General features: G+C 48.0%; 2 protein-coding genes across 4 annotated transcripts; both read right to left on the bottom strand.

Annotated features, from left to right (window-relative positions):
* Positions 1-602: 602 nt before the first annotated feature.
* On the bottom strand, positions 603-4,790 carry LOC108942717 (5-hydroxytryptamine receptor 1D). 2 transcript variants are annotated; one of them, XM_018766188.2, is made up of 4 exons: positions 3,868-4,790; positions 3,132-3,323; positions 2,272-2,432; positions 603-2,092 (listed from the first exon to the last, which is right to left on the bottom strand). In XM_018766188.2, the coding sequence occupies exons 2-4, from the start codon at positions 3,286-3,288 to the stop codon at positions 776-778; spliced, it is 1,635 nt and encodes a 544-aa protein (XP_018621704.1). In that variant the 5' UTR covers positions 3,289-3,323; positions 3,868-4,790; the 3' UTR covers positions 603-775. The 2 variants fall into 2 exon arrangements, with proteins under 2 accessions (XP_018621704.1, XP_018621703.1); XM_018766187.2 differs by lacking the exon at positions 3,868-4,790 and having other exon boundaries at positions 3,132-3,516.
* Positions 4,791-5,023: 233 nt separating this feature from the next.
* Positions 5,024-24,000, bottom strand: tarbp1 (TAR (HIV-1) RNA binding protein 1). Of its 2 annotated transcripts, none has more exons than XM_029254315.1 (29): positions 22,628-24,000; positions 21,553-21,650; positions 21,234-21,303; positions 20,966-21,114; positions 20,334-20,386; positions 20,063-20,160; positions 19,503-19,638; positions 19,226-19,322; positions 19,028-19,117; positions 18,326-18,482; positions 17,856-18,122; positions 17,564-17,661; positions 16,579-16,737; positions 15,561-15,775; positions 14,926-15,154; positions 14,416-14,607; positions 14,072-14,271; positions 13,722-13,793; positions 13,498-13,618; positions 12,769-12,879; positions 10,780-10,929; positions 10,538-10,624; positions 10,085-10,305; positions 9,696-9,777; positions 9,319-9,490; positions 8,487-8,672; positions 7,614-7,738; positions 7,319-7,455; positions 5,024-5,480 (listed from the first exon to the last, which is right to left on the bottom strand). In XM_029254315.1, exons 1-29 carry the CDS (start codon positions 23,634-23,636, stop codon positions 5,309-5,311), a joined length of 4,953 nt encoding a protein of 1,650 aa, XP_029110148.1. In that variant the 5' UTR covers positions 23,637-24,000; the 3' UTR covers positions 5,024-5,308. The 2 variants fall into 2 exon arrangements, with proteins under 2 accessions (XP_029110148.1, XP_029110149.1); XM_029254316.1 differs by having other exon boundaries at positions 14,416-14,604.
* Between the last annotated feature and the right edge of the window lie 784 nt (positions 24,001-24,784).

Here is a 24,784-nt window from a genome sequence, read left to right as displayed (position 1 = left end):
GATCCGCGGCAAGGGAGAGAACTTGGCCATTCAGGAGTGGCTAAACATCATCCCACAAGAGGGCCGTACATGGCATTAATGATGTCAACAACTGGCAGAAAATTTGGTGATTGTTCAGAGGAGCTGGAATTCATCCATTAAATCCTTAGAAATTTTTCATTTATTAAAGATTCCCTATTAATAAAAGTGATGTTAAGGTAAAAGCATCTGAAAGTACTTTTGACAGCTCAAACCAAGAAGAATGTCTGCAAAGACTTTTTTTTTTTTTTTTAATTTAGGGGACATTTATCCAAAACATCTTCCAATGAGAAGAATGTTTACCTCGCTCAAGGGTAGTACAGCGGGAGCACAATTCTAATCGGGGTCCTTCCAATGGATCGTGATGGCTATAACCATTGTGCACCTGCTGTGCTGTCAGACAAATCACTATTTATATAGTACTGCCTTTGGACCCAAAGGTTGCAGGTTCGATCCCCACCTCCACCTGTAGTACCGCTGAGCGATGTAGTTATCCTAAATTGCTCCAGTAAAATTACCCAGCTGTATAAATGGATAAATACCCATAACCTTACAACTGTAAGTTGCTTTGGAGAAAAGCGTCAGTCAAATGAATAAATGTAAATGTAAAAATGGACCTCATTGTGGTAAGGAATGTAACCTGTACCTTGGTTTCAAAACACGGGGTCGATCGATGTTGGTACGTTCCACAACCTGTACCGTGTCGTTCCATTCTAGAGGACTGGGCAACACACATCACGAGCTGATGCATCATTCATCAGCGCACATCGTGCTCCACCCTCACGGTGATCTGGCCGTAAAAGAACGTAGCCTGCCGGTCCTTCGTGGGCGCCGATGACGGAAGCCTACCGCCCTCTTGTGGACGGGAGGGCACCTGCAGGCATTCAGTTTTCCCACAGGAGCACTCGCCACCTCCCTCCTTCCACAGGGAGGAGGAGGAGGAGGGGCTGCCTGGGAGGAAGACGCTGCCCAGGCGCCCCCCGTAGCTGTCGGGGATGTCTGAGCCCAGCGAGAAGACGGAGCAGCGGCAGCCTGTCCTTTCTGTTGGCGCACTTCCGTGGCTCTGCTGAGATCGATAACGCGCGACCGTTAAAGCGCATGGGTCCTGACAGCCTCCGTCTTCGTCCTCAGTCCCCGCTCCTCTCCTGCCCCCTCTCCACACGGCACCTCCTAGGCTGGCCCGCAACTTGCGCCGGAGGGTCCTGAGTGCCCCCTGGAAGCGCTGGCTGAGCAGCGCGTACAGTAGCGGGTTGATGTCGGAGTTGAAGAGCACCAACCAGTAGGAGAAGGTGACCGCCGATGGTGGGATGAGGCTGGAGGGGAGGGACAGGGCCTTCTCCACAGCCTGCACCAGAGCCACGCACATGTACGGTGTCCAGCAGAGAAGGAAGGCAGATATGACCAACAGGAGTCGCACAACGCCATGGTGTGGGTTCGAGCTGTACTGGTGCTGCTGGCTGCTGCTTTGGAGTTGCGTGAAGAAGGCGTGCAGACGACCCCCAGGCTGAGGGCCAGCAGAGGGGTTGTCACTGTGGAGACCCGGTCCCAACTCATTCAGTCCCCCGTGGGTTTCGGAGACCAACCTCCCGCTCAGAGAGTACACCAGCCCGGAGGATGTGGGTGCCTCCCGGCACTGATCTGCAGGGTCACCGGGAGAGGGGATTCGGCGGTTGCGCTGCAGGTGGCCCTCCAGGTCATGGATCCTGCGGGCGTGGCTGCGGGCCACCCGGACGATCTTCACGTAGCAGAACAGGATGACAGCAGCCGGAACCAGAAAGGAGAGGGCGGCCATGAAGGTGGTGTAGCTCGGACTGCTGGACCAGTTGACGGCACAGCTGTACATGGGCCTCACGTAGGTCACGTTGCTCCAGCCCAGCAGAGGCGGGCAGCTGGTCAGTATGGCCTGCAGCCAGATCCAGACGACAGCCGTCCCCGTCCGCCACACGGTGCAGCGCGACTTGTAGCGCAGGCAATCGATGATGGAGTAGTAGCGGTCCAGGGCAATGGCGGCTAGCGTGAGCACCGAGGCAGTACAGTACACCGAGGAGGTGTAGCCTACATACAAACACAGGTCCTGTGGGGAGAGGAAGGAGACGGCGGGATCGGAACAGCCAAGATGGCACCTGGCAGACGTGCTGAGCGACCGCTGAAGAAACCCATTAATTTCAGCTGTGAAATGTTTGTTTTACTGGGTGGCGATGGGCAGGCGGCCGCATGCAAAAGGCCGACAAGAGCTCAGGAAAGGAGACTCACGTTGCAGGAGACCCAGCCGCTGTTGAGGAGAGACATGGCCACGAAGGGCATGACACCCACGCCCACGAGCAGGTCGCTGATGGCCAGGTTAATGACGAGGACAGATGTCACTGAGTGGAACCTCTTTGTGGCAGCAATGATTACGATGACGAGGATGTTACCTGACCATGAACAGGCAACCAATCGATCAATTAATCAATCAATCGACTGAACAACCAAGTGACCAACACTTATTACATGGATCATACATCCAATATCGGCAAGGAACCGTTTTACACATCTTATGAAGATAACAGTTCTTTTCTAAGATGCACCCGCATGGGGGGAACTGTAGTTATTAAAAAAAAATATCTTGCAGCCACAGCATTTATACACTTATCTGACACTTTTTCCCAAAGAGACTTAAAATTACTGACCTGTTCATATAGTCGGGTAATGTTACTGGAGCAATTTAGGGTAAGTACCTTGCTCAAACTCAAGTGTACTACACCTGGAGGTGGGGATCAAACCTACAACCGTTGGAGCCAAAGGCAGTAGCTCTAACCACTAATGTACCAGTTCTACTTACGTGGACTATTATATTTCCTTATACGGACATTTTTAAGACTATGAAACATATAGAACAAACATAAAAAGACTGAAATAGACTTGATACAAAATGGCAAGTCTGGCATGTATTGCAGTGATATATTTTGATAATAGTAATTTCGCACCATAAAGTCTGATCCACGTTGTTTTTTCAGGAAAAAAAAAAAGTAAGTTATTTAGCGTACTACACAACATTTATTAATGATCCAACTACATAAGCAGCGATATGAGAAATAAGGAGAGGGGCACAGCACAGCCCCCCCCACACCCACCTGTCACGGCGCCCAGACACATGAGCACCATGAGCACCTCGAGCAGCAGCTTGGCGCGTGGGGACGTGCTCGGACGTGCGCTCGTCCCATTTGGCGAGGCAGTGTGCGTGCGGCCCCGGGCAAAGTCAGGCTCCATCAGAGGTGGCAGTAGGTCCATCGGTTACTGTGCCGGGTGGCCAGGTGCACGTGGGACTGCCATGAGAGCCCCGAGGAGGAGAAGGAAGAGGAGGAGAAAGAGCACAGCGAGGAGCAAAAACAAGGAAGAGGCGTCTGAGCGGGACTGATGCACCTGAGCCGTTTGACCTGGGAGTCCGCATCTCCCAAATAAACAGCGTGAGTGACACCCCCCACCTTCACTCCCCCCCCCCGCTCCACCCTCACCACTCCTCAGGCTTGCACCTCACTGCTCCCTCACCTGGCAGGAAGGTTCCGACCCACCCCCCGCGTAAAAGTGGCCTACGGGCCATTTGGGTTCCGGTGACATGCGTCCAGTAATAATAATAATAATAAAAGCTCAATACAAATAACAACCGTACAACATAGCTCACCTGCTGTATGGCTCTCGGTTCTCCTGTTGTGTGATAAAGAGAGATAACGCACGCACGCACACACACACACACACACACACACACACACACTCTCTGCCTTTGCCTATTTAAACAGTGATATAATTTGTCCAGTTGTTTGATCAAGTGGATGATGTGGCACAAAATGAACAATCCCCTTCCATACATACCATGCAACCCGCCTCCAGTTGTTAATGATGTCGCTTTTCGTAGATGGATAACGCAGAGCCCCGTGTCAGACCCAAGTGGACATTTTCCCTTGCATGTCTGCCGTCGGTGTTTTGAGGACACTTTGTACACAGCAAATGCACTGGGCTGTGAGCACTCAAAAGATGTCATGTAAGAGGGCATCAGAGGGATATGAGGTTACATAATTTCATCTCTTTTTAAAGACTTTGGAAGACCAGAAGAGAGAGGTGTGTTAACTGCACCAAAGTATTTCATCTCTCACATGAAAGCGAGTACACACCCTTGCAAGCACTTACCATGTGCTCACTTGGACAAAGGGATGACAGAGAAAATTAATATTAGTGATGATAACGATTCATAATAACGAAAGGGACCACTGACATTCACACCACTTCCACACACAACTGTTAGGGTTGCTGTTTCAATGGCAGTTCTCTACTAACCATAGCCCTAAATTTACATTTGTTCATTTGGCATATGTTTTCCTCCAAAGTGCCGTACATCTTTCGGTGAGAAAAATACGAGTGCTTTACATGAACAGACTTCAAGTACGACCAGTATGTGTCCACCCGCTCCTGTACCGCTGAATGTACAGTATACCAATAGTTCTCTTACCAAACACCAGTGTGCATTGTGCCTATTACAGTTTGCTACCCTAACAGAAAATCCTTACTAGTGTATACTATCTTGAAAAAAATCACGACAGCTATAGAGCCCAATTTGGATTTTGAAGTTACCTGTCTGCTGGGAAAGGATGCAAATTTCTGTACTCAAAGATATTTATCTGTTAAGAAACTGTTTAAGATCAAGGTTGTCCGTTAACTGATGTTACCAAAAGAAAATTACTTGAATTTTCTTGTCCCACCCAAAACCCACAATTGTATAAAGACCTTAAAATGTCTGATAAATGAATAATTCCAATTTATGTTTCACCCAAACCGAGTCAACGAGGGTGTCAAAAAAAAAAAAAAAAAAAAAAAAAGTCTTTTTGTAACCTTCTACCATATGAAACACAGAAAGGGTTCCATTACCTCAATATATAAGCAAACCCACTGAAAAAGCACCATACTGGCTGTAACTCTGTTGTACACAAGTAGGCAGCAGGAAGAGAGGAGATCAAACTGACAGCAGTGCATAAGAAATGTCATATATTTGACAGAATTAAGACATTTATTAAAAAATAGCTCTTTAAGATCAGCTTCTAACCAGTTGCTTCCATCAAACAATGGGACGTATAGCAAAGCTCAGCATTCAGGGTAAGAAGCTGGAACGTATAAATAAACCCAATAAAACATATGCATTTCACAGCAGTATCAACCAGTTTCTCTGGGCGGAGTCCTGGATTCCCCAGCTTTAGTTCATAGATCCTGGGGCTCTCCATCAGGAGTCAAGGGCCCTTGAGGTCATTTGAAATGTCAGGCGTCACGATTCCGCGATCTGAGCCCCAGAACTCAGGTGTTGTCTCGTGTACTCCCACACCAGCAGGGCGGCGCTCACGTGCACGTTGAGGGATCGGGTGACACCATGCTGCGGTATTTCCACACACACGTCCAGCAGCTGCAGCAGGTTGGCCGGGATGCCCTCGCGTTCATTGCTGTCCGAGGAAAAAACGGGAAGCCCCGAGGGCCGCTTTATTCTACACCGGGGCAATATCAAAATAACCGGATAAACTGCAAAACAACAATTATCAATTTCATAATGATATATTTAACTGGAACAATCAAGGTTCAGTAACGAGGATACAGGAGCGGTGGCTCTAAAATCCGTCAACCCTAAAGTGCCCTTGTTTTTAACCATGGTGGTACCTTTCAGAGTAACTGAAGAACTCAGTTCACGCAGAGCAACTCTCACAGCAGAGTCCGGACCGAGTGCAAATGAGCAGACCGAGGGAGCAGAAACGGTAGAGAAACCCCACTATGCTGACTGCACTGCTCTCACACCCCCTGCTGCTACACTATTGGATCTGCTCACACCTTCCCACCACATAAACTCTCCGTTTCCTTGTATAAGTGACGTTAGATCGGTCCATTCTGCCGATACCAGAATGCTCGTTTCGCATCAGCGATCCACATCAGAAGATGCGAGTTGCTTTTGCGTTCCGTGCATTCTGACGAACGCTTTCAGACTTGGGATCGCTGTGTTACTACTGAACTCCAGTGTCAGAAGAGTCAGGTGCATCTATTATCTTTACATTGCTGTAACCTCAGAGGCAAAGTGGGCCCACTGTGACACAGGCGTGCCTGCTCATGTCTTCGTGTCACAAGAGACGGCGAAGGGTTTGCCGGTGGGAAGAGTGGGGTCAATTAGCATGATGAAATCGAAGTGCTTGCTCAGTTCCTGTGCTGCGGAGCGACACAAACAGGTATTATGTGGGCACGTGTTTGACATCCAAACACAGCGGCTTCACTCTCATTTGAGATCTTGGGTTACTGCGAGTCAGACTGCAGGTGCAACCTGTAACGTTTAAGGTGATATTACATAACACAGATACAGGGATCGGATACAACACACTACTCTTTATACATCTCCCAACTGTCACGTGTTTGGCTGTGGTATATGGTGTTGCACTAGGAAGGAATAACACTGCAGATAGCATACGCTAACAGGGTGCGGCGTCAAGGTACACACTTACTGATATTAGATGTGACATTACTTCTTGTGGCTCAGAGACAGATATGAAGACAGAATTGAGACCACGGAAGATCTGCTGTAACTTGTCTGCAATACTCTAACCCTCTGGCACTTCAACTGACTGCTACTGTGGCTGAGTCCTACACAAAAAGATGGCTCAATAACTGGAAAAGGGTTCACTCAACCACTTAAAAAACCTTTAACCGGAAACTTCATATATGCCACCTTCTGTTTTTGTGTTAAACCACAACCCCGATTCTTTTTGGAAAGGTAAAGTATTCTAATGCTGGTGTCGACACCCAAAGTTCCTCCTATAAATCTGTGCAAGACCAAAGTGTTCGATTTCTTCTGCCTAAAAAACTAAAAGTTGACCTACATGACAATCCTGGACCTCCTTCTGGAGCGTACTAGACAGCGGTATGTAATCACACCTATGAAATATTATAATCTTTTGACTTTCTGTTCTTGCTTTATGTATGTGGATGTATTTGCAATCTATCAGTGTATTGTTTGTGTCCCAAATGCTCAAAAGGCTGCAGGCTGAATGGGGGAAATATGGCTTCCCTCCACCAGTGCGATAATATCTTATGAAGTTGGGATCCTGCTGTGTGGAAAGAAGTGGGTGGCTCACAGCGTGGGCATCAGAGGTGTGTACCCATATGTTTGACAAGTTCAGAACTCGCGGTACTTATTCTCCCATCTCTTTGTGCACGTGTACAATGGTTTGATATCACATTGGTACACGCAGCCAAGCACTACGAGCAACAGACACGATGCTGGAGACGGCTGAGAGACACCCACCCCAGCAGCAGCAGGGTCTTTGCAGGGAATCTGTAACCTTGCAGACTTTGGCTGTTTGCAGTCTGTTCCACTCCCACAATGCAGTAGCCCTCCCTCTTCTTCAGCTGCAGGAAGTCAACTAGATCTGTGGGCCTGACCTGTAGAGATTAAAAAAAAAAAAAAAAAAAACCTGCTCAGGAAGGTCAGGTCTTGTTGACTCCTTGTTAGCCATGCCTCCAACCTTTGTGCAGGACACAAGTAGTAAGAGGACAACCTGAAGGAGAGTGGAAAGGGCAGGAGGTTCAGCGCCACTCACCTCCAACAAGGGGAGCCAGAGCTCAGCCGACACACTTAGAGCCTGGAAGTTCTTGTCGCTGACATGACGAAGGCTGTCTAACACCAGAGTGCTGGCGCCAAAGATCTCGCAAGTCCTGCACAGGCCTAGCCGTGTGCCAGAGGACAACAGATGGACAAAATGAAGACGCGCAAAAAAAAAAAAAAAATATATGCAATAAAATAAATTAAAAACCCCCCCCCAAAAACAACCAAATCAAAATCAGTACAAAACTAAACACTCTCATTAAACACAAACTGATTTGAAGTCCATAAATATATTAAATATACCATCTTCACAATTCACAGAACAATCCAGGCTGTAATACACTGTCAATATTGGTTCTTGAATCAGGTTTTCCCCAGAGTAAGAAAGTCTCCATTAAACGTAATAAAATCATTGCTTTGGCAGTGATAACTGTAGAAACATTTTTAAGGAAATGACCATTGTTTTTTCAGCCCTTCTAAGTACTGAAGGTGTTATTGTGCTGATTATGCTTTATGGTACAGCACAGTGTTTACACACTCTGCCAAGTGGACACAGGAGCTCTGCCTAGCAACTGTGCTTTGAACTAGCAATCTTATCTGTCCATAAACACCCTCATCACATAGAGGAAAGCACAATGAGTCACATTTATGTCCCAACTTGTATGTGTGCGTGTGTTTATTTTTAAATTGTGTAAGAGGGGAGAAGGGGTCGGCCTCCTTGACCCTCCAAGACCACAAGGCGAGCTGCTTTTCTGGCCATACTTTTAAGTCCTTAAACGGACAGAAAGCTGCCCTTCAGTAGATGATACCCAGCTAATTGAGTCATCCTGTTGCTGTTTGTCTGCTGTGAATGTTGTTTGGCTCTTACCACCCAGGTTGGTGGGCTTGTCGATGAGTGAGGCGACCACCAGGAGGGCACTGTGGCGCTTGCCCAGGCGGGCAGCCCTCTGCTGGAGGGCAAGTTGCAGCTCAGGGTCCTGCTCCTGGATGCTCAGTCTCCATGGCGTCATCTTCTTCTGCACCTCTGCCCATCGCTCTTCCCGTTCCGCCTCCACTATCATGGGAAGACTTATGAGGAATTCCCAGATTTTCCCTCCAAAAACCCGTGTGCGTGTTTAAGTGTGTGTATAGGTGACTAGAACATTCTGTTAAGAACATTTTCAAACCTCACTGAAACAAAATTAACAAAGCCTTGCAATGATACTTCAGCAATACACTGACAACAAGCATCACAGGTGGCAAGAAGGTTGTCTGTTCGAGTCCCAAGAACTGCCCTGCTGTTTAAGCTTTGTATAAACGGCTCTATCTTAGCATGGAAACATTGTAATCACTATAGTAATAAAATAATTTAATCGCGATACCACCACTGAAACCAGTTTTTGAGGAAAGACAATGCTTGTAATTGTTGCTCAGTGCTATCAGAGTCAACAATCTCTCACACATCATGCGAGGCAAAGCAACGAAGGTACACTCCTCAATTCAAAAACACCAAAACACAAAGATCTATACAAAGGAGGGTTGTTTCTGTAACAGCACCTTGGAAACTGCACTGGAGTTGTATTTTCAGGTGCTGCTGAAAAATTAAACATCTCAAAACAAGGGCTCTGTCTTTCACCTGGGTTTACTGCACTGATCTGGGGGACAAGAGGGTAACCCTGCATAGGATTTCAGCAGAGTCCTGTCTGCGCTGGCAACCATACCTTTGTCCTGCTGGACCCAGTCCCCTGGATGCAGTTGGCTCAGGTCCTGCCTTGGGTTCCGCAATGGAAGCACAGAATTCTGGGGAAATTCCACTAGTCTTTCAAATTTCCAGACTGGAATCCATTCATCATCAGCCAACTCTGACAGGCTAGGGAAGGTGTAGAATATGGTCTGTAACAAGGCAGAAGAAATAAGGTTTTCAAATTAATTAGGAAACAAAAGATACGGGATAATTATAATTCACATTTACACAATACATAGCATAGAAAATTCCCCCCCCCCCCCCACCACTAACTGAGCATCATTACAGCCCTTAATTATAATTTGATTAGGTCAAAGAAATGAAACAATGAAAGTATATTGAACGGAGACCTACTTCAATACTATAGTCCTTCAGAGGATGAAAAGTCCCGAAAAAGAAGTGGTCCTGGATTCTGGTCCAGTTCTTTACTGCATTCCTGTAGACAGATGGTCAGGGCTTAAGCGGCAGCTCTAACATATTACACCACCAAATTGGTCTTATTTAAAAAAAAAAAAAAAAACCCTTTCAATTAACGGACCCATCATGTAGTGTCGTGAATGAGGTGGAACCTCTAACCATGTGCTAATGAACACAACCACAAGTCAGATCACCAGTACTGTCTGTGGCACATGATCTCCTTCCAGCTTCAACCATCATCAGCATCGACAAGCCATTTGACCTCTGATGGTTTAAAAAAAAAAAAAAAACAAAAAAAAAAAAAAACACGACAGTATGTCACTCACCCTGTGGTCTGCATGGCTTCAGCTTGCTGTAGACAGGCCTGAACCACAGCTGCAAGCCCCCCCAACCCATCGGGACCACCTGCCACATCTTTAGTGTTTACTCTCACATCCTTGAGGTTCCACACCTTCTTTAGGGCTAGCAGGGCATAGAGGCGAATGCTGAAGTTGTGGCTGAAACACCACTGCAAAATTACATCCAGAGCCTTCCGCCACAGCCCAACCTGAGCGGGAGGTGAAGGGCAAGGTGGGACCAGGAAAGAGCGAGGGACCAGAAAAAAAACCAAGGGGAAGGTGGAGGAGAAGGAAATTACAGAGGAAGAAAAGGAGAGAAAGGAAGGACAGGAGGTTGTATTATACTCCCAGTCCTACATACTCATACCGCAGGGAAGTTCAATGATGTAAAACTCTCATTTCATCAATCAACACACAGACCACATAGGTATGAAATCCTACCTTGTCCTGTACGTTGGGCAGAAGGACATTCAGGTGCACCAACACGGATAGAAAGGTACAGATACTTGTCTTGGTCTTCTCTTGATTCTGCAAACACCACATAAAGACATATTTAACAATAAAACAGGTTTCTTTTAATAAAAAAAAAAAAAAAATCTATCCCAAGCTTAACACTGTTGTGAATCATTAAATGAGCTGCAGTACTTCCAGGTGTCACGGAACGGTCCTGGGTACATACTCACCACACCAAAGCATTTCCACAAACTGTCCATGAGCCCAGGGTGGCGATGGAGGAGGAGAATGATCATCCACTCTACCAGGTACTTAACAGAGGCCTGGTTGCTGCAGAAGCCAGCCTCATACACGCGGCTCAGGATAGTCACCACAAACTCCTGCCGAGAAGCAATCTGGTCACCGCAGGACCGACACTTGGACACAACTCAACACGAAGCATCGTTATCACGGCACAAAGACAAGCCCGTTAGGAGGAAGAGTTCAGCGATAAGGTCTTGGTGGTTTAATATGGACCTTTCGTGGTACAAAGCTATTACACAGCACTCTTACAAGATGGACTGTGTACTTTTGTGCATTTAAATGAGAGTGTGACTCGGTGTGTTGTCTCAAGTCCAGCAGGGTATGACTGTGTTAAAAGGTACGTAGGATATATGGTGCAAAGTCTAAAAATATGTGTGCTTGCGCCATCATAAATCATGTCTCTGCTGTGGATGTATCATAAGCAGGGCATGTAGGCACAAACACAAGGCGTAGGGTGTCACATGTACAGAACTGCGCAAAAGTTTTAGGCACTTGGTTGGAGAAAAAAGCTGTAAAGCGAAAATGCTTCCAAAAATAAGGCTCTTAATTAATAAACTTCCTACAAATCTTAGTAACCATCCATCGTCAACAACCGCTTGTCCCGAGCGGGATCGCGGCGGGCTTGGCCGGGTCCTGCTCTTTGGTGGGTCTGGGGTTCAAGCCCTGCTTGGGGTGCCTTGCAATGGAGTGGCGCCCCATCCTGGGTGTGTTCCCTCCACCTCCAGCCTTGTGCCCTGTGTTGCCGGGTTAGGCTCCGGCTCACCGCAACCCTACTTGAGACGAGCGGTCTCAGACTCTGTATGTGTGTATGTTCTTTCTTTAAAGCTAAACAAAACCCTTACTGTAATACTGTAACTTTTTGCAAAAGGAATGGTTGGAAATCTGAAATATGCTCTTTCCCATTGACATTAATGCAGAAGACATTAAATAACTGTCTAAAACATTTCTGTGAAACATCTAAGTGCCTAAGACTTTTGCACAGTACTGTATGTACGTAAAGTGATGTCTGTATTTCATTAACTCATCTACCTTTTGTATGACTGCATCTGTGCGTGCGTTGTTGTGTATATCCATTGATTACTAGTAACTCCTTCTCCAGTGCAGTCATACTATTCCACAGTCTATCCTGGAAGCATTAAGATGTGAGAAAGAGTACCCTCTGCATGGGACACCGGTCCACCGCAGTGCAATCTCATAAAGGGAAATTTAGACGAACCAATCCACCCTAAACATGTCCTTGAACCAAAACATCTGTAGAAAACACATGCAAACTCCACACAGAGTAAGTTGGAGGAAAAACCAGGCTTCAAACACATATACCAGGAGCTTCGAGGCACTACCTGCTTTGCCACTGTGCTGTCCCGTTGCATTCATGTACAACGATTTCGCTGCTGGTTATGTGCATTAACCCTGCATATAACAACGCATGTGCATGTGGTTAAAGCTACTGCCTTTGTACCCAGAGGTTGCAGGTTCACTCCCCACCTCCGGCTGTAGCAGCCTTGAGCAAGATACTTACCCTAAATTGCTCCAGTAAAATAACCCAGCTGTACAAATGGGTAAATAATGGCAGGTGCACAAACACTAAGTTGCTTTGAAGAAAAGCATCAGATAAATGAATAAATGTAAATGTGCATAAATATTGGCATGTTCGTGTTTTATCTGTGTGTATGCTATGTTTTTGCTTTTACATCTGCTGTGTGCACATGCTATTGTGCATTTTTTATGCATCCCAAGTATTGTGTATGATTTTATTAGTTATATGCATATGCGTCATTGTATGCCATCATGGATGTTTTTTCTTGGTTATCTATATGGACTTGTTTACCCTTGTATTACTGTTGTGTATTTCACATTCCTTTCAGTGTTGCGTGTGTGTACGCACACAAGCATGTTTCCATGCTGCCTTGGTTTACCTTGCTCAGTTTTGGCAGCAACACCAGAAGAGTCTGCCACACCCGGTTCTTCACCCGATGCTGCAGGGAGTTGCCATAGTAACGTACTTTCGACTTTGATATCTCCTCATCCTTTGAATAAGAGGTGAGAGAAGGTGAAATAAAAACAATGACAGAAGCAAACAAAGTCCTGTTCAGAATTTAAGGGAAGGATGCACATCTGAAAAATATAGTTCTACCAGTGAAAATCAAAAAATTATTAATATTAAAATTCCGCCAAATAAAAAAAAGAAAAGCCTTCAAATCTAGTACTTGGACATAGAAAACAATAGTACTGGAAATGCTGTCTGCATTTTCACATAATCATAAAACACAGTTAAGACTGTAATTCAGAATGACAACTGACATACTCAGTGCATTTTCAAATGTTCTCCCCAATTCCACTCTTGTTTTTATTGCAAAAAATGTACAATGAAAAATCTCAATATTCAGACAGATGTGACTACATTAATACAACAATTAAGTACTGAGGCAAAAGCCAGCTTACACATCGGGTCTTAAACTGAGCTGCAGAGTCCCATGTTCACTGGAGATACAGTCAAACCTGGAAATTAAAATCCAGGCACACACCTATTCAGTATGTGCAGTGTGTGTGTGTGTGTGTGTTAGGAACAGCGCCAACCATCCGCACTTCCGTGCGAAGTCCCAACGGTCCTCACAAAATCCCCTCAGACACCACGTTCCCCTAACCTTTTTCAGCAGCCTCAGCACGAGCTCCTCGATCAGGCGCTGGTGAAGGGGATGGGAGGCCTCAAGCTGGCTGAGAAAGGCCAGCACACGCAGACGAGGGAACTGTTCATCTCTGCCGTCACTAAGAGAGACGCAGGAGGTCAGAAGGACAAGCCACTAAAAACTACACCGTTTTAAATGTGGAGCAAGACGGTTGTGTGGGAAAGTCCATGCGAAACTCACACCTGGTGACAACGGCATTCGCCGTACACTTCCCGCCCAGCTGCTCCACATATGTCTGAATTTCCTGGATCAACCTGGTTAGGGGGGGGGGGAAAAAAAAAAAAAAAAAAAATTATTCTTTTTCTACCTTTACTCTGGGGAAAATGTGTTTTCAATAAGTCACCCAAAAAATCCAAATATTAAATATTAATAAATTAAACTGCTACAGATCCATGGGCCAAGACAAAGCTTTTTTCCCGTTGTTCTCACTAACTTACATAAGTGCATTTGCTTATAAAAAATGCTGTTGCTGCAGTGCTACGTACTGTCGAAATACTCTTGGTGGTAAAATCAGTAGGGATTTCAGAAGCACCTCTGATCTTTCCTGAAAACAGGCCCATGGACACAAGCCTCTGCTAGGATATCCAGGTGCGAGAGCGCACTGGGGAGCAGGACGTGTGCTTGGATTCCGTTCCTCTGGTCAGGGCTCAGCCAGGAGTGGCAGCAGTGCCGGATCAGCACGTTGAACACCCCCGTCTTGGTCTGAGACAGCTCCATCAGCTCGGAGGCCACCTGGGTGAGACAGAGGCAGCCAAAAAAAAAAAAAAAAAAGAGGATAGCTGTCATGTGCATTAGAACCACACATTGTCTCATTCCAACTAATCATAATCAAGTGTGTTTTCACAATGATCACTCCGCTGTCCCAGAGTGCATCACCTGCTGCAAAGTGGCTGTGAGCCTCGGGGCTTCGGCGTCAGCGAGCTCCAGTACCCCACGGGTGAAAGCAAAACGTATAAATCCTTCCAGAGAAGGCCAGAAGTCATGGGGGTTACTGCTGAGACCCAGCACAACCGTCAGAGCCAACATTACTGCCTCCACACATAGGCTTTCCTTGACTTGTGCCACCTGCTGGGAGAGGACATACGTTCACAGCACACAAATGTATTCGCAATTCCTGCAACCAGAGGGCTGTCTGGCATCACCATTAAAAAGCCCAAACGAAGAGGATACTGCAGAAAATGAAATAGAGGAATGCAGCATTTCATCTCTTCTCCCAGTGTGGACAAAAAATGTTTAAGGTACACATATATTTAGCTGTGTCAAGAAGCAAAAAAACTAAAGATTTATTATCATAGGTCACAATAGCAAACCACATGTAACAGTGAGTTAAAACAGTTTATATGGAGAAAGGGATGAGAGGAGCTCCTCCTTGTGGGTATAACAGACCTGTGGCAGCAGCACCACCATGCAGTCCAGCACAGGCAACACCAGGTCACTGGGCAGCAAGCCCAATGCCTCCACTGCAGCTTCCAGAGTGAGAGATGCCGGGGGGAGCTCTGCGACTTCCGACACGATGTTGGCGTTGAGCAGGAACCTCAGGCAGGTCCACTGGTCCCGCACAAAGCGTGCGGCCATACGACCCCAGCCCTCGAAGGACAGATGCTCCTGCGGGCCCCTGGAGAACCGACATCATGACTGTAGGCTGCAGAAGCGAACGCTACAACAAGTTGTCAATACGACCATTAGTTGTACCGGTTCCCCCACGCGGCGAAGCACAGCGATCCAATTTAATAACATCACATTCTGACTAATGTACATCAGAGGTCAGTCTAAAATGCTTGTACAATCTATGTAAACAATTATAAAATGTAAAACATCCACACACAATTAAATACAATGTGTTTCGGTCCCAGTGGGTTATATATCCTGGATGTATTTCTTCCACCTAAGCACAGAACTCGGAAATTTAACTACCCGTTATAACTGATTACAGCAAATTATTTACTGGGCAGAGGGAACAAATAATTACACGAGCTATACCTACTAGTAGGATGAAAGACTGTTTTTTGACTGATACTAACCCGTCCAGGGAATCAGAAGTGACCGCTGGCTTTGGCAGGTTTTGGTTAAGGTGCGCCACTGAGGAGTTAGAGGAATAAAACAGCTTGGCCACGGAAGACAGGGCACACACAGCATCGGGATGAAGGTCCGGTCTGTGCCTCTCCCCCACTTGACAGAGAAGTGCAAGTGATGCCATGGAAACAGCCCTTCGCACTTGTCCACGCACGGTGCAATTCTAACGTAGGCAGGCAAAAACGGTGAGTCAAATCCCCGCTTCCATCCCGTGAGAAGCACAATGTCAAAGGATCAGTGGCAGCAAAGGGGTTTCATTTCCCAGCAAAGGTGATCTGCTGTCAAATTGTGTCTTCAACTTTGGAACTAAATGTGTTTTTGATGTTTTGAAACAGCAGGTCGCCCATATATACATATAATAGGACGAGATTTACTCAAACTGATCTCTTCCTCCCCCATGTTTGCCTCTTAAGCAGTCCGAGCCTCCAAGTCACATACTGCTCTGCGTATGAGGACAAAACCCCAAAACGCTAAAAGCCATATCAGAGGTCGAGGGGGTTACGATGTGTCCGTGTGTGAGCTCGCTAAGCTCTTAATGTCTCAGTACACCAACTGAAAGACCAATAAGCACTTTACTGGGAGAGCTCTGGAGTTCATGAACTATGAACTGCAAAAGAGGAAGTTTGTTATCTAGTACAAAGACTGCGTGGGGGGGGGGGGGGGGGGGGGACTCGGAAGGATAAAACTGCAGAAATCGCATTTTATCTCTTACTTAACAGCCATTTATCATCAGAGGACAGCTGAGTGTGAGCAGAGCACGTCCCAGGAGGGGTCCTGATACATTACCCATGGGAAAAGGAAATAGCCCAAGCTTCCTCAGTGACAAATCCAGTTGAATAAAAAGCAAAAATTGCATCTTCAGATAAAAATCATCAGCTCAATAGAATAATAAGAATGAAAAAGTCCTCAGCATGTGCTAAAACCATTTCTGGGACAGCATCTGGAGATCTCAGGCACGCACAGTACCTTCTCTAGCGGCTCTGTCAGGATCCGCAGGCAGCGTCGCGTCAGCGTTGGAACAAAACTTCCTAACCGGCTTGTGCGATGCCACCCAACACAGGTGTACATGTGGACCAGCTCCATCAGGACTGAATGGTACAGTTCGGCTCGCTCCACATCACAGAGCTGGTGAATAACAGCATGTTGTTAATGCGAGTGATGTTGGATCTGCAGGTTCAAAGCCCTGAAGTGCTGCACCATGAATTCAGAGACCTGAACCTGGAATTTACATGCTGAATAAAATGAGCAAGATTTAAACTGTATTATGTGTAAGCGGAGTGGTAAAATTCACTTATTAACCTAAAAATACTTTGTATGTCTACTTTTTCTGTTTGATTTTCATTTTCATGTTTTAGAAAGGCTAGGACTTCATATACAGGTTCACTAATTTTACTGCACATATGGAGTTTCTCTTTGTTTGTGCCCTTAGGTATTTGTATCCAGTTCATGTACAAATCGCTTTGCATGAAACTTCAATAAATTCATAAAGATAAATGCAAATCACCACCTCTGGCCAGTTGATTGTCCCATTTACAACAGTCCAAAAACCAAACATCTGTTGGTTCTCACTTTCGACTCCAACATGGTGGAATGAGCTCCCCCACTCCCTCAAAGCTGCTGAATCCCTTTTGACACTTAACAAGGGTCTTGAAAACACATCTCTTTGCAACCAACTTTGCTCCTGATCCCCTACCTGCTGCATAAACATTCATACCACCATCTGTCATGATCATTTTTGTATTTCCTCTTTGACTTTCAATTTTAGAGGCAGCTACAGGAGTACTGGGCACCAGAAAAACTGCGCTTCCATAATTGTTTGTCTGTACCTACAGCCTTTCATCTGCTGTGTTTCTCACTTCTGTTTAGCCTGAATTGTGTGTCTGCTGCATCTGCTAAATGCATAAATGTAAATGTAAGACAAGGACGCAGTTCACAGTTGCGGTGCCCTCACCTCACACAGCTCCCCACTCAGCCTCCGTAGAATGTACTCCTGGATTTGCTCAGTCACGCCCAGCACACACCTCTCGATGGTGCTCGCAACCTTGTCGTCTGCACAGAAACAGACCTTCACAATCTAACCTATGTCTCTGTGCGCAGGAAACCAGCAAAGTGTTTCTGTACAACGTCGTGTGGAGAATAAGAACACTGATGGAGGAGACGACACCCTTCCCAGAAATCCTCTACAGTTCCTGCAGGCTACAGAAAAATCAGAGCAACGTGGGACAGGCAGTGACGCCACTCACCCGCCCGTGTCTGCGCATCCCAGCTGTCTCCTCCGCGTCGCAGCTGGAGCACTCGCACCAACAGCTGCAGGCTCCGGTCGGCCTTGCGCAGGGGCACGTAGGCGTTAGTGCTGAGCCTGCGCAGGATGTCCATCAAGGGGTGCAGCAACACCTCCAGCCCCTCTGTAGCCAACCCCCCAGGTCTCCTCTTCGCCACGTCTGCTGACAGCAAGACTACGCGGGCTACGAGCTCTGCATCCCAAGGGTCCGGCAGGCTACCTGTGGGCTCTAGTGCAAGTTTAGCCAAAGTGAGGCAATCTACCGTGGAAGGCAGCACAACCACACTATACAGAGGAGTCTGTCCCATGACCTGAACGTGAAATGTGAAGGTACAAGCTCTTTGTGACTATAGAGCAGGCTGTAGAAACTGGAACCAGGCAGCTGCCTTTACCGAATCTGTGGCAAGCTTGCCTTTATTAGACAACTCTCACCAGAGCAGGGTGGGACTCTGAGAAAAGCCTTCAGCTGGGTGTAAACAAATCCCTGGACTGGCTCTCTGTCAAGGGCTACATTAACACTCTCGGTCGGTGGCTCAAGCTGCGGGTCCGGTTTAAAGCTCCTCTCATTGTCCAGAAGCCAGTCACACACCTGGAGCAGACAAAGAAACACACATAAACACACAAAGACAGAACCCATTAATGCCATTTTTGTACAGGTCACAATGTGACACCTTATCGATTTTACATCAGGACAGCACAGCGAGTAGCACTGCCGTCTCACAGCACCTGGGTGGTGCGAGAGGACGCGAGTTCAATCCCTGCTCAGTCTGTGTGGAGTTTGCATGTTCCCCCTGTGTCTGCGTGGGTTTCCTCCCACAGTCCAAATACATGTTGTTCAGGTAGATTCGTGACTAAGTTACTCATAATGTGTCAGTGATAGTGTGTTTCACTGATGTATGGATGAGTGACCCATTGTAAGTAGTGTATCTAGCAGTGTAAATTACCTTGTTGAATAAGGTGTGTGGGCTGATAACACTACATAGTGTTCATTGGAAGTGGCTTTGGACAAAAGTGTCTGCTGAATGAAGTATCGTAAATGTAAACAGACACAAACACAGACATTCCCATGACCAAACCTGGCTTCCCGTTCATTCTTACATCCTCACCCCTCCCAGTCAGTCCAGTGCCTCGTACCTGGTCCCATAGAGCTGTCCCACGGCATAACGACTCCTCTACGCGGAAGTTTGTTAGGAAGCTAAAGACTTCGGTCAGGGTCATGGAGCTCTGTACAGTGCAGAGATGGAGTCATACTTCCAACAACATCCTGTTATGCATTTGTCATCAGTTTTAATCAAAGGTGTGAAGGCAATTTGACACAATAGAATATCATACCACATCGGTCAAAGAAAGGGTGCTCTGCAGAAGAAAACACTGTGCAGCTCCTCGAAGAAGGACCTGGTGAGTGATCATGGTGGATTGTAACACCTCTCTGGAACAAATCAGAAAAAGCCTCAGAGTAAACCAACAGAAAAAACAAAACACACATCGATGAAGAGCAGTCCAGTCCAGCATTCTGCTCAGGGCCCCTCGGTCTGAAGAAACGTAGTACAGTTATAGCAGTAATTTGTGGCTACTTCGTTAATGGTGGGGGGGGGGGGGGGGGGGTTACCTGAGTGCCTGTAAGCCGTCGGGTCCAAGAATGGGGCCGGGTGGGATCCGGGACAAGGCCTGGGCTAGGAACAGGATGGGGACGGCGCCCCAGTGGCGAGACGCCAGCCGCCGGATCAGCTGCAGCAGGACACCACCTGTAAGGTGTAAAATACACCCACATAACGCCCTGCAAGCTGCAGTAGTCCTGCTGTGTCAGTAATGTGGGGGGGGGGGGGGCTGCCTTACTGCCACACTGTGTCATCAGACCTAAAAATAAACCCAGGTTTTCCAGCAAATTAAGTTGTTTTCAGGATTTTATTTACTGTTTTTAAAACAGGTATTTATACAAAGCATTTGACATGTTTGACATGTGCATGTACTGTACCACTTGTACAATCAGACAGTTCATGAAGGAAATCTAGACTAGGCACCTTTCTCATAGGAACAACAGCAGGACACCTTCTGGGACATGAAAATCTAACCTGAATAGTACTGGTTTATGTCCTTAAGCACTATGCTGCCAACTGGCATGGACCCTGCCCTGTACCGGCCAGAAAAACCCAGTAAAGTTCCACCCACTTCTCTTCTCCTGAGGCAGTCCACCAAAGAAACTGATCATGAAGCCTTGCAGCCTGGTCCCCAGGTCAGGACACTCCCCAATGCTCTGCCCAGGTGACCTGTGGGGGTCAGAGTTCATGAGGACAGCAGGCTACAGGACACGTTCACACAATCTGTGCAGACGACAAATTCCTTAAATTCTCTCTAATATCTCTGTATGAAAAATGCTGGATCACCCTATAACATGTTTGACCTACCACAGATATTCTGCTGCTAAATGAAAGATGCTCACCTGTGAAACAGTGAACTCTCAGCAAGAACATCCATGAAAGGACCCACAATGAACTGGAAGACAGAAGGATAGGAATTCACCAGCTCCACCTGGCCTGGATCAATACATTTTCCTATGTGACAAAATGCCCTCATAATCCTCATTAAAAATGTCCAATTAAATCAGTTCTGCGTAAACCCAATGCACTAGTGCACAGGAGAAGAACTAGTGTTTTAACTGCAGCTGATGCATCAACTGCATCTTTGACACTTCAGCTGATTTTAACTGTTCTGAAATTATTACATTTATTAATTTAGCTGATGCTTTCCTTTAAAGCAGCTTGCAACGTTAAGCTACCCAGAGCAATTTACCCATTTATACTGCTGGGTGATTTTTTGTTGGAGCAATTTCAGAGTAAGTGCCTTGCTCAAGGGCACTGGAGCAGTAGATGAGATTCAAACCAAGAAACAAAGGCAGGAGCTCCAGCCCAAACCCTATCATCTGCCCCAATAACACATTATAATTTGGTACTGTATTTCTGGATACAGGCAGATAATCACTTAAGAAGTATGGATCCAGAAGTTACAGAATCAGTGATGCTCTGCCCTTTGAAACTTGAAATCGACTCCAAGTCACAGCTGTAGACTGGCTACCTGCGCAAAGGCCAGGGCGAAGCTGGGTCTGCACAGCATGCCCAGCTGCAGCAGGTGGCACACCCCTTCCCTCATCACTGCCTTGTTCTCGCTGTGGAACATGCGCTGATACACACACAGCAGCCAGGAGGGGTGAAGCAAGGTGGCACCTGGTGGGCAGAGTCAGAAACGGAGGGACGGAGAAGAGACAGGGTGGATCACAAGCTGAATGTCACCCTGGGGAGAGAATTCTGAAATGCAGAACGAGACCAATGTAACGCACAAATACCTTGACTGCTGCTCACTGTAGTCTCAATCAGTGTGTTAATCCTATTGAGGACCGGCCGGACCACATGAATCTGGGGACCAGGCACACACAACAAGAGGTGGCCATTGAAAAAACGGCAATTCCAGTAATCAAGTCACAGCAAAAAGTGAAACAGAAACAAAAAACACAATTTCAAAGTGCTTGTGCTATTTGCAGCAAATCCTCTTTGCATCATATTTGTTTTATATAGCAGTGAGAAAAAGCAAACAGGAAAACAAATGCTTCGCTCGCCAAGGTATGACCCCGGCGGATAGAATTTCTGCCTGATAAGTTATCCCACCTGGTTTTCATCCAGGGTCTCCATGACTAAAGTGTAGTCCTCCCAGAATTCCCGGAGAAGATGGCTCTTGCTGGGCACCCACCGGAATAAACTGTCGTCTGCAGGAAAGCGCTGGTTACAGAGACCGGACAGACTGTCGCTGCCACGCAGGCAAGAGTTTGGAGCTGTGAGTCTTTCATGTGTCATAATGTGACGTCCAGTGTTTCTCTGCATCTCCTCTCCCCCGTTCTGCCTTCTAACCAGTCCAGCCCCACGTTAGCTGCAACACAGTACTTCATCCACTACTGTTATCCTTTGTCTCATTCTCATCATGTGAGCTTATAAGCACTGTTGCAGTTTACAGGCCCAACATAATAAGAAGAAAGACAACCAGCAGGGGAGGTACAGAGAGTAACAGTGGTTCGACAGGACGTGGGTTCGATCCCTGCTCAGTCTGTGTGGTGTGCGCATGTTCTCCCCGTGTCTGCATGGGTTTCCTCCAGGTGCTCTGGTTTCCTCCCACACTCCAAAGACATGCTTTTCAATTTCACCCATAGTGTGTGAGTGAGAGTGTGACTGTGTGTTCCACTGATGTATGGATGAGTGACCCATTGTAAACAGTGTATCTAGCAGTGTGAGTCACCGTGGTGAATAAGGTGTGTGGGCTGATTACACTAGAGAGTTCATTGGAAGTCGCTTTGGAGAAAAGTGTCTGATAAATAAATAAATGCAAATGTAAGAACCAGCAATTCAAATAACACTATGACTAATAATGCCACTTTGCAATAACCCCGTGTTTTAAAACGTCAGGCAGCGCAGTGCTTACTGCTGCTAGGGGCTCCCCTTGGAATCCTGCCCCAGCTGCGGTACCCATCATGTGGGTACAGTACTTCACCTGAGCTGACTGATACAGTAAGAATACCCCTGCTGTGGAAAAAAAAAGGCCAAAAGAGTAAAAAAAGTTGATTTTGCCAGCAGGAGCCTTTGGAGGACAAGTGAGAAGTTACTGTGGAGCTCGTGCTCACACGTGCCAGTGCGGCTAGTCCGTGCCAGGCCACGCGCGCACACACACACACGTGGGCATTTGTTGACCTACTCGTGTCAGTCGCCTGCGCGCTGCGGACCTCGAGCGCCTCCTCCTGCGCCGCGGCCACGCCCCTCTTGAGGAGAAACACCGCCCTTTTGCGGGACACCGCGTCCCTCAGCGTCACTCCCTCTTGGACGATCTTCCAGAAGGGCTCCGACCGCCAGGGATCGCAGCGCCCGGGTCGGGACCCCGCCGCCGCCGTCGCGCGGGGAAACAGGCGGTCCGAGAGCGCCGCGAGACACAGCAGGGCGCGCGCCGTCAGCGCGGACGCGCGCCAGCCGCACAGCTCCGCCCAGCAGCGCTCGAGCAGCAGGTGCCTTTCGGTGCCTTCGTCATCGTCATCGTCGTCGTCGCGGAGCAGCGCGAGGAGCACGCGCACCAAGGCTTTGGAGGCCAGGGGGTCCGGGCTCCACTTCAGGAAGTCGAGGAGGGAGGAGAGGAGCTCCGCGCAGGGCGGCTGTCGCGGCGACAGTGCGGGGGACACTGCGGCGAGCAGCTCCACGGCAACGTCCGCGTCCAAGCGCCCCGGACACGGAGCGTTTCCCCCGGCGGCGGCCGCCGCATCGCAGTCAACATCGGCATCGGGCGGCCGCAGCGCCGGCAGCGCTGAGCGCACCAGCCTCTCCGAGAGCTCCGGGCCACACACCCGGACGCAGACCCCCAGCAGGCGGCACGCCGCACTTAGCAGCTCCCTCCTCCGCCCCTCAGCAGTCCCACCTTCCTGTTCCTCCTCCTGTGAACTCACCCACTCGCGCTCGCGGCACAGCCTGCACAGCAGCGGCACGCACAGCTCCCACGCTACGTCCGCGACCCTCCGCTGGAAGTCCGCTCTTTCCGCGGAGCCCGCCTCGCGCGAGTCGCGGTACCCCGGCAATTTAGCCATTTTGCCCATTAACACAGCGAGCCCTTCCACCCGCTCCGGTTCCGGACACGTGTCTGTGGACCAGCACAGCGCGTTCAGAACCACACGAGGGTCCGAGCAATTCGACACGAGCGCCTCCACGAGCAGAGAACTCATCGTGGACACTCTTGCCGTTGCTATTCTTGACACAGACTCCACCAGTAACACGGCCACTTCCGGTATCCCCACGTGGACATCCGCTTCGCACGAGGCCCGGTGCAGTTTCTTAGTGACGTTACTCTTTATTGTTGTGTTCACGCTACGGAAGCCCTAGGAGGACAAACCTTATGCTGGTAACGGGTGGATGTGTTTTGAAATATTCACTCACCTAACACTTTTATTCAAGGCGACTGTGCCAGATAAACTTTACAATGATTTCCCTATTTACAGGAAGGACAAAGGACTTGCGCCCCCAATACCTACAAAACCGAAGGGGGGCGCGGTGGCGCAGTGGGTTGGACCGGGTCCTGCTCTCCAGTGGGTCTGGGGTTCGAGTCCCGCTTGGGGTGCCTTGCGATGGACTGGCGTCCCGTCCTGGGTGTGTCCCCTCCCTCTCCGGCCTTACGCCCTGTGTTGCCGGGTTGGCTCCGGTTCCCCGTGACCCCGTATGGGACAAGCGGTTCTGAAAATGTGTGTGTGTGTGTGTGTGTGTGTACCTACAAAACCCGATCACACACTATATCCCAACAAGACCGCTACACTTCTGCACTTGTGGTCACTTGGTGGTCCCATGTACCATGTCCAGAATTGAGCATATAATGTAGGTCCTTTGTGAGCAGGGGGTGCAGTGGGTTGGGCTGCAGTCCTACTCTCCGGTGGGTCTGGGGTTCGAGTCCCGCTTGGGGTGCCTTGCGATGGACTGGCGTCCCGTCCTGGGTGTGTCCCCTCCCCCTCCGGCCTTACGCCCTGTGTTGCCGGGTAGGCTCCGGTTCCCCGTGACCCCGTATGGGACAAGCGGTTCTGAAAATGTGTGTGTGTGTGTGTGTGTGTGTGTGTGTGTAGGTCCTTTGTTTTTTTTTTTCTCCAGTGTGGTGCAATAATGCTGTCTCTCCCTCAGGACTACTGAACCCCACCTAGAAATCTACCTCTAATAGACAGCTGGTAGTGTAGTGCTTAGCCCTACTGCTGTTGGACCCATGAGTTTCAGGTTCAAATCTCACCTACAGCTATAATACTCCTGAGCAAGGTACTTTCCCTAAAATTATTCCAGTAAATATTACCCTCCTGTGTAAATGGGTAAATAGCTCAACATTCTAAGTCACTTT

This window comes from Scleropages formosus, chromosome 8 (genome assembly GCF_900964775.1).
Source record: "Scleropages formosus chromosome 8, fSclFor1.1, whole genome shotgun sequence".
Taxonomy (NCBI): domain Eukaryota; kingdom Metazoa; phylum Chordata; class Actinopteri; order Osteoglossiformes; family Osteoglossidae; genus Scleropages; species Scleropages formosus.
Note: the sequence above shows the minus strand (reverse complement) of the source record. Positions and strands in the feature narration are given on the sequence as shown.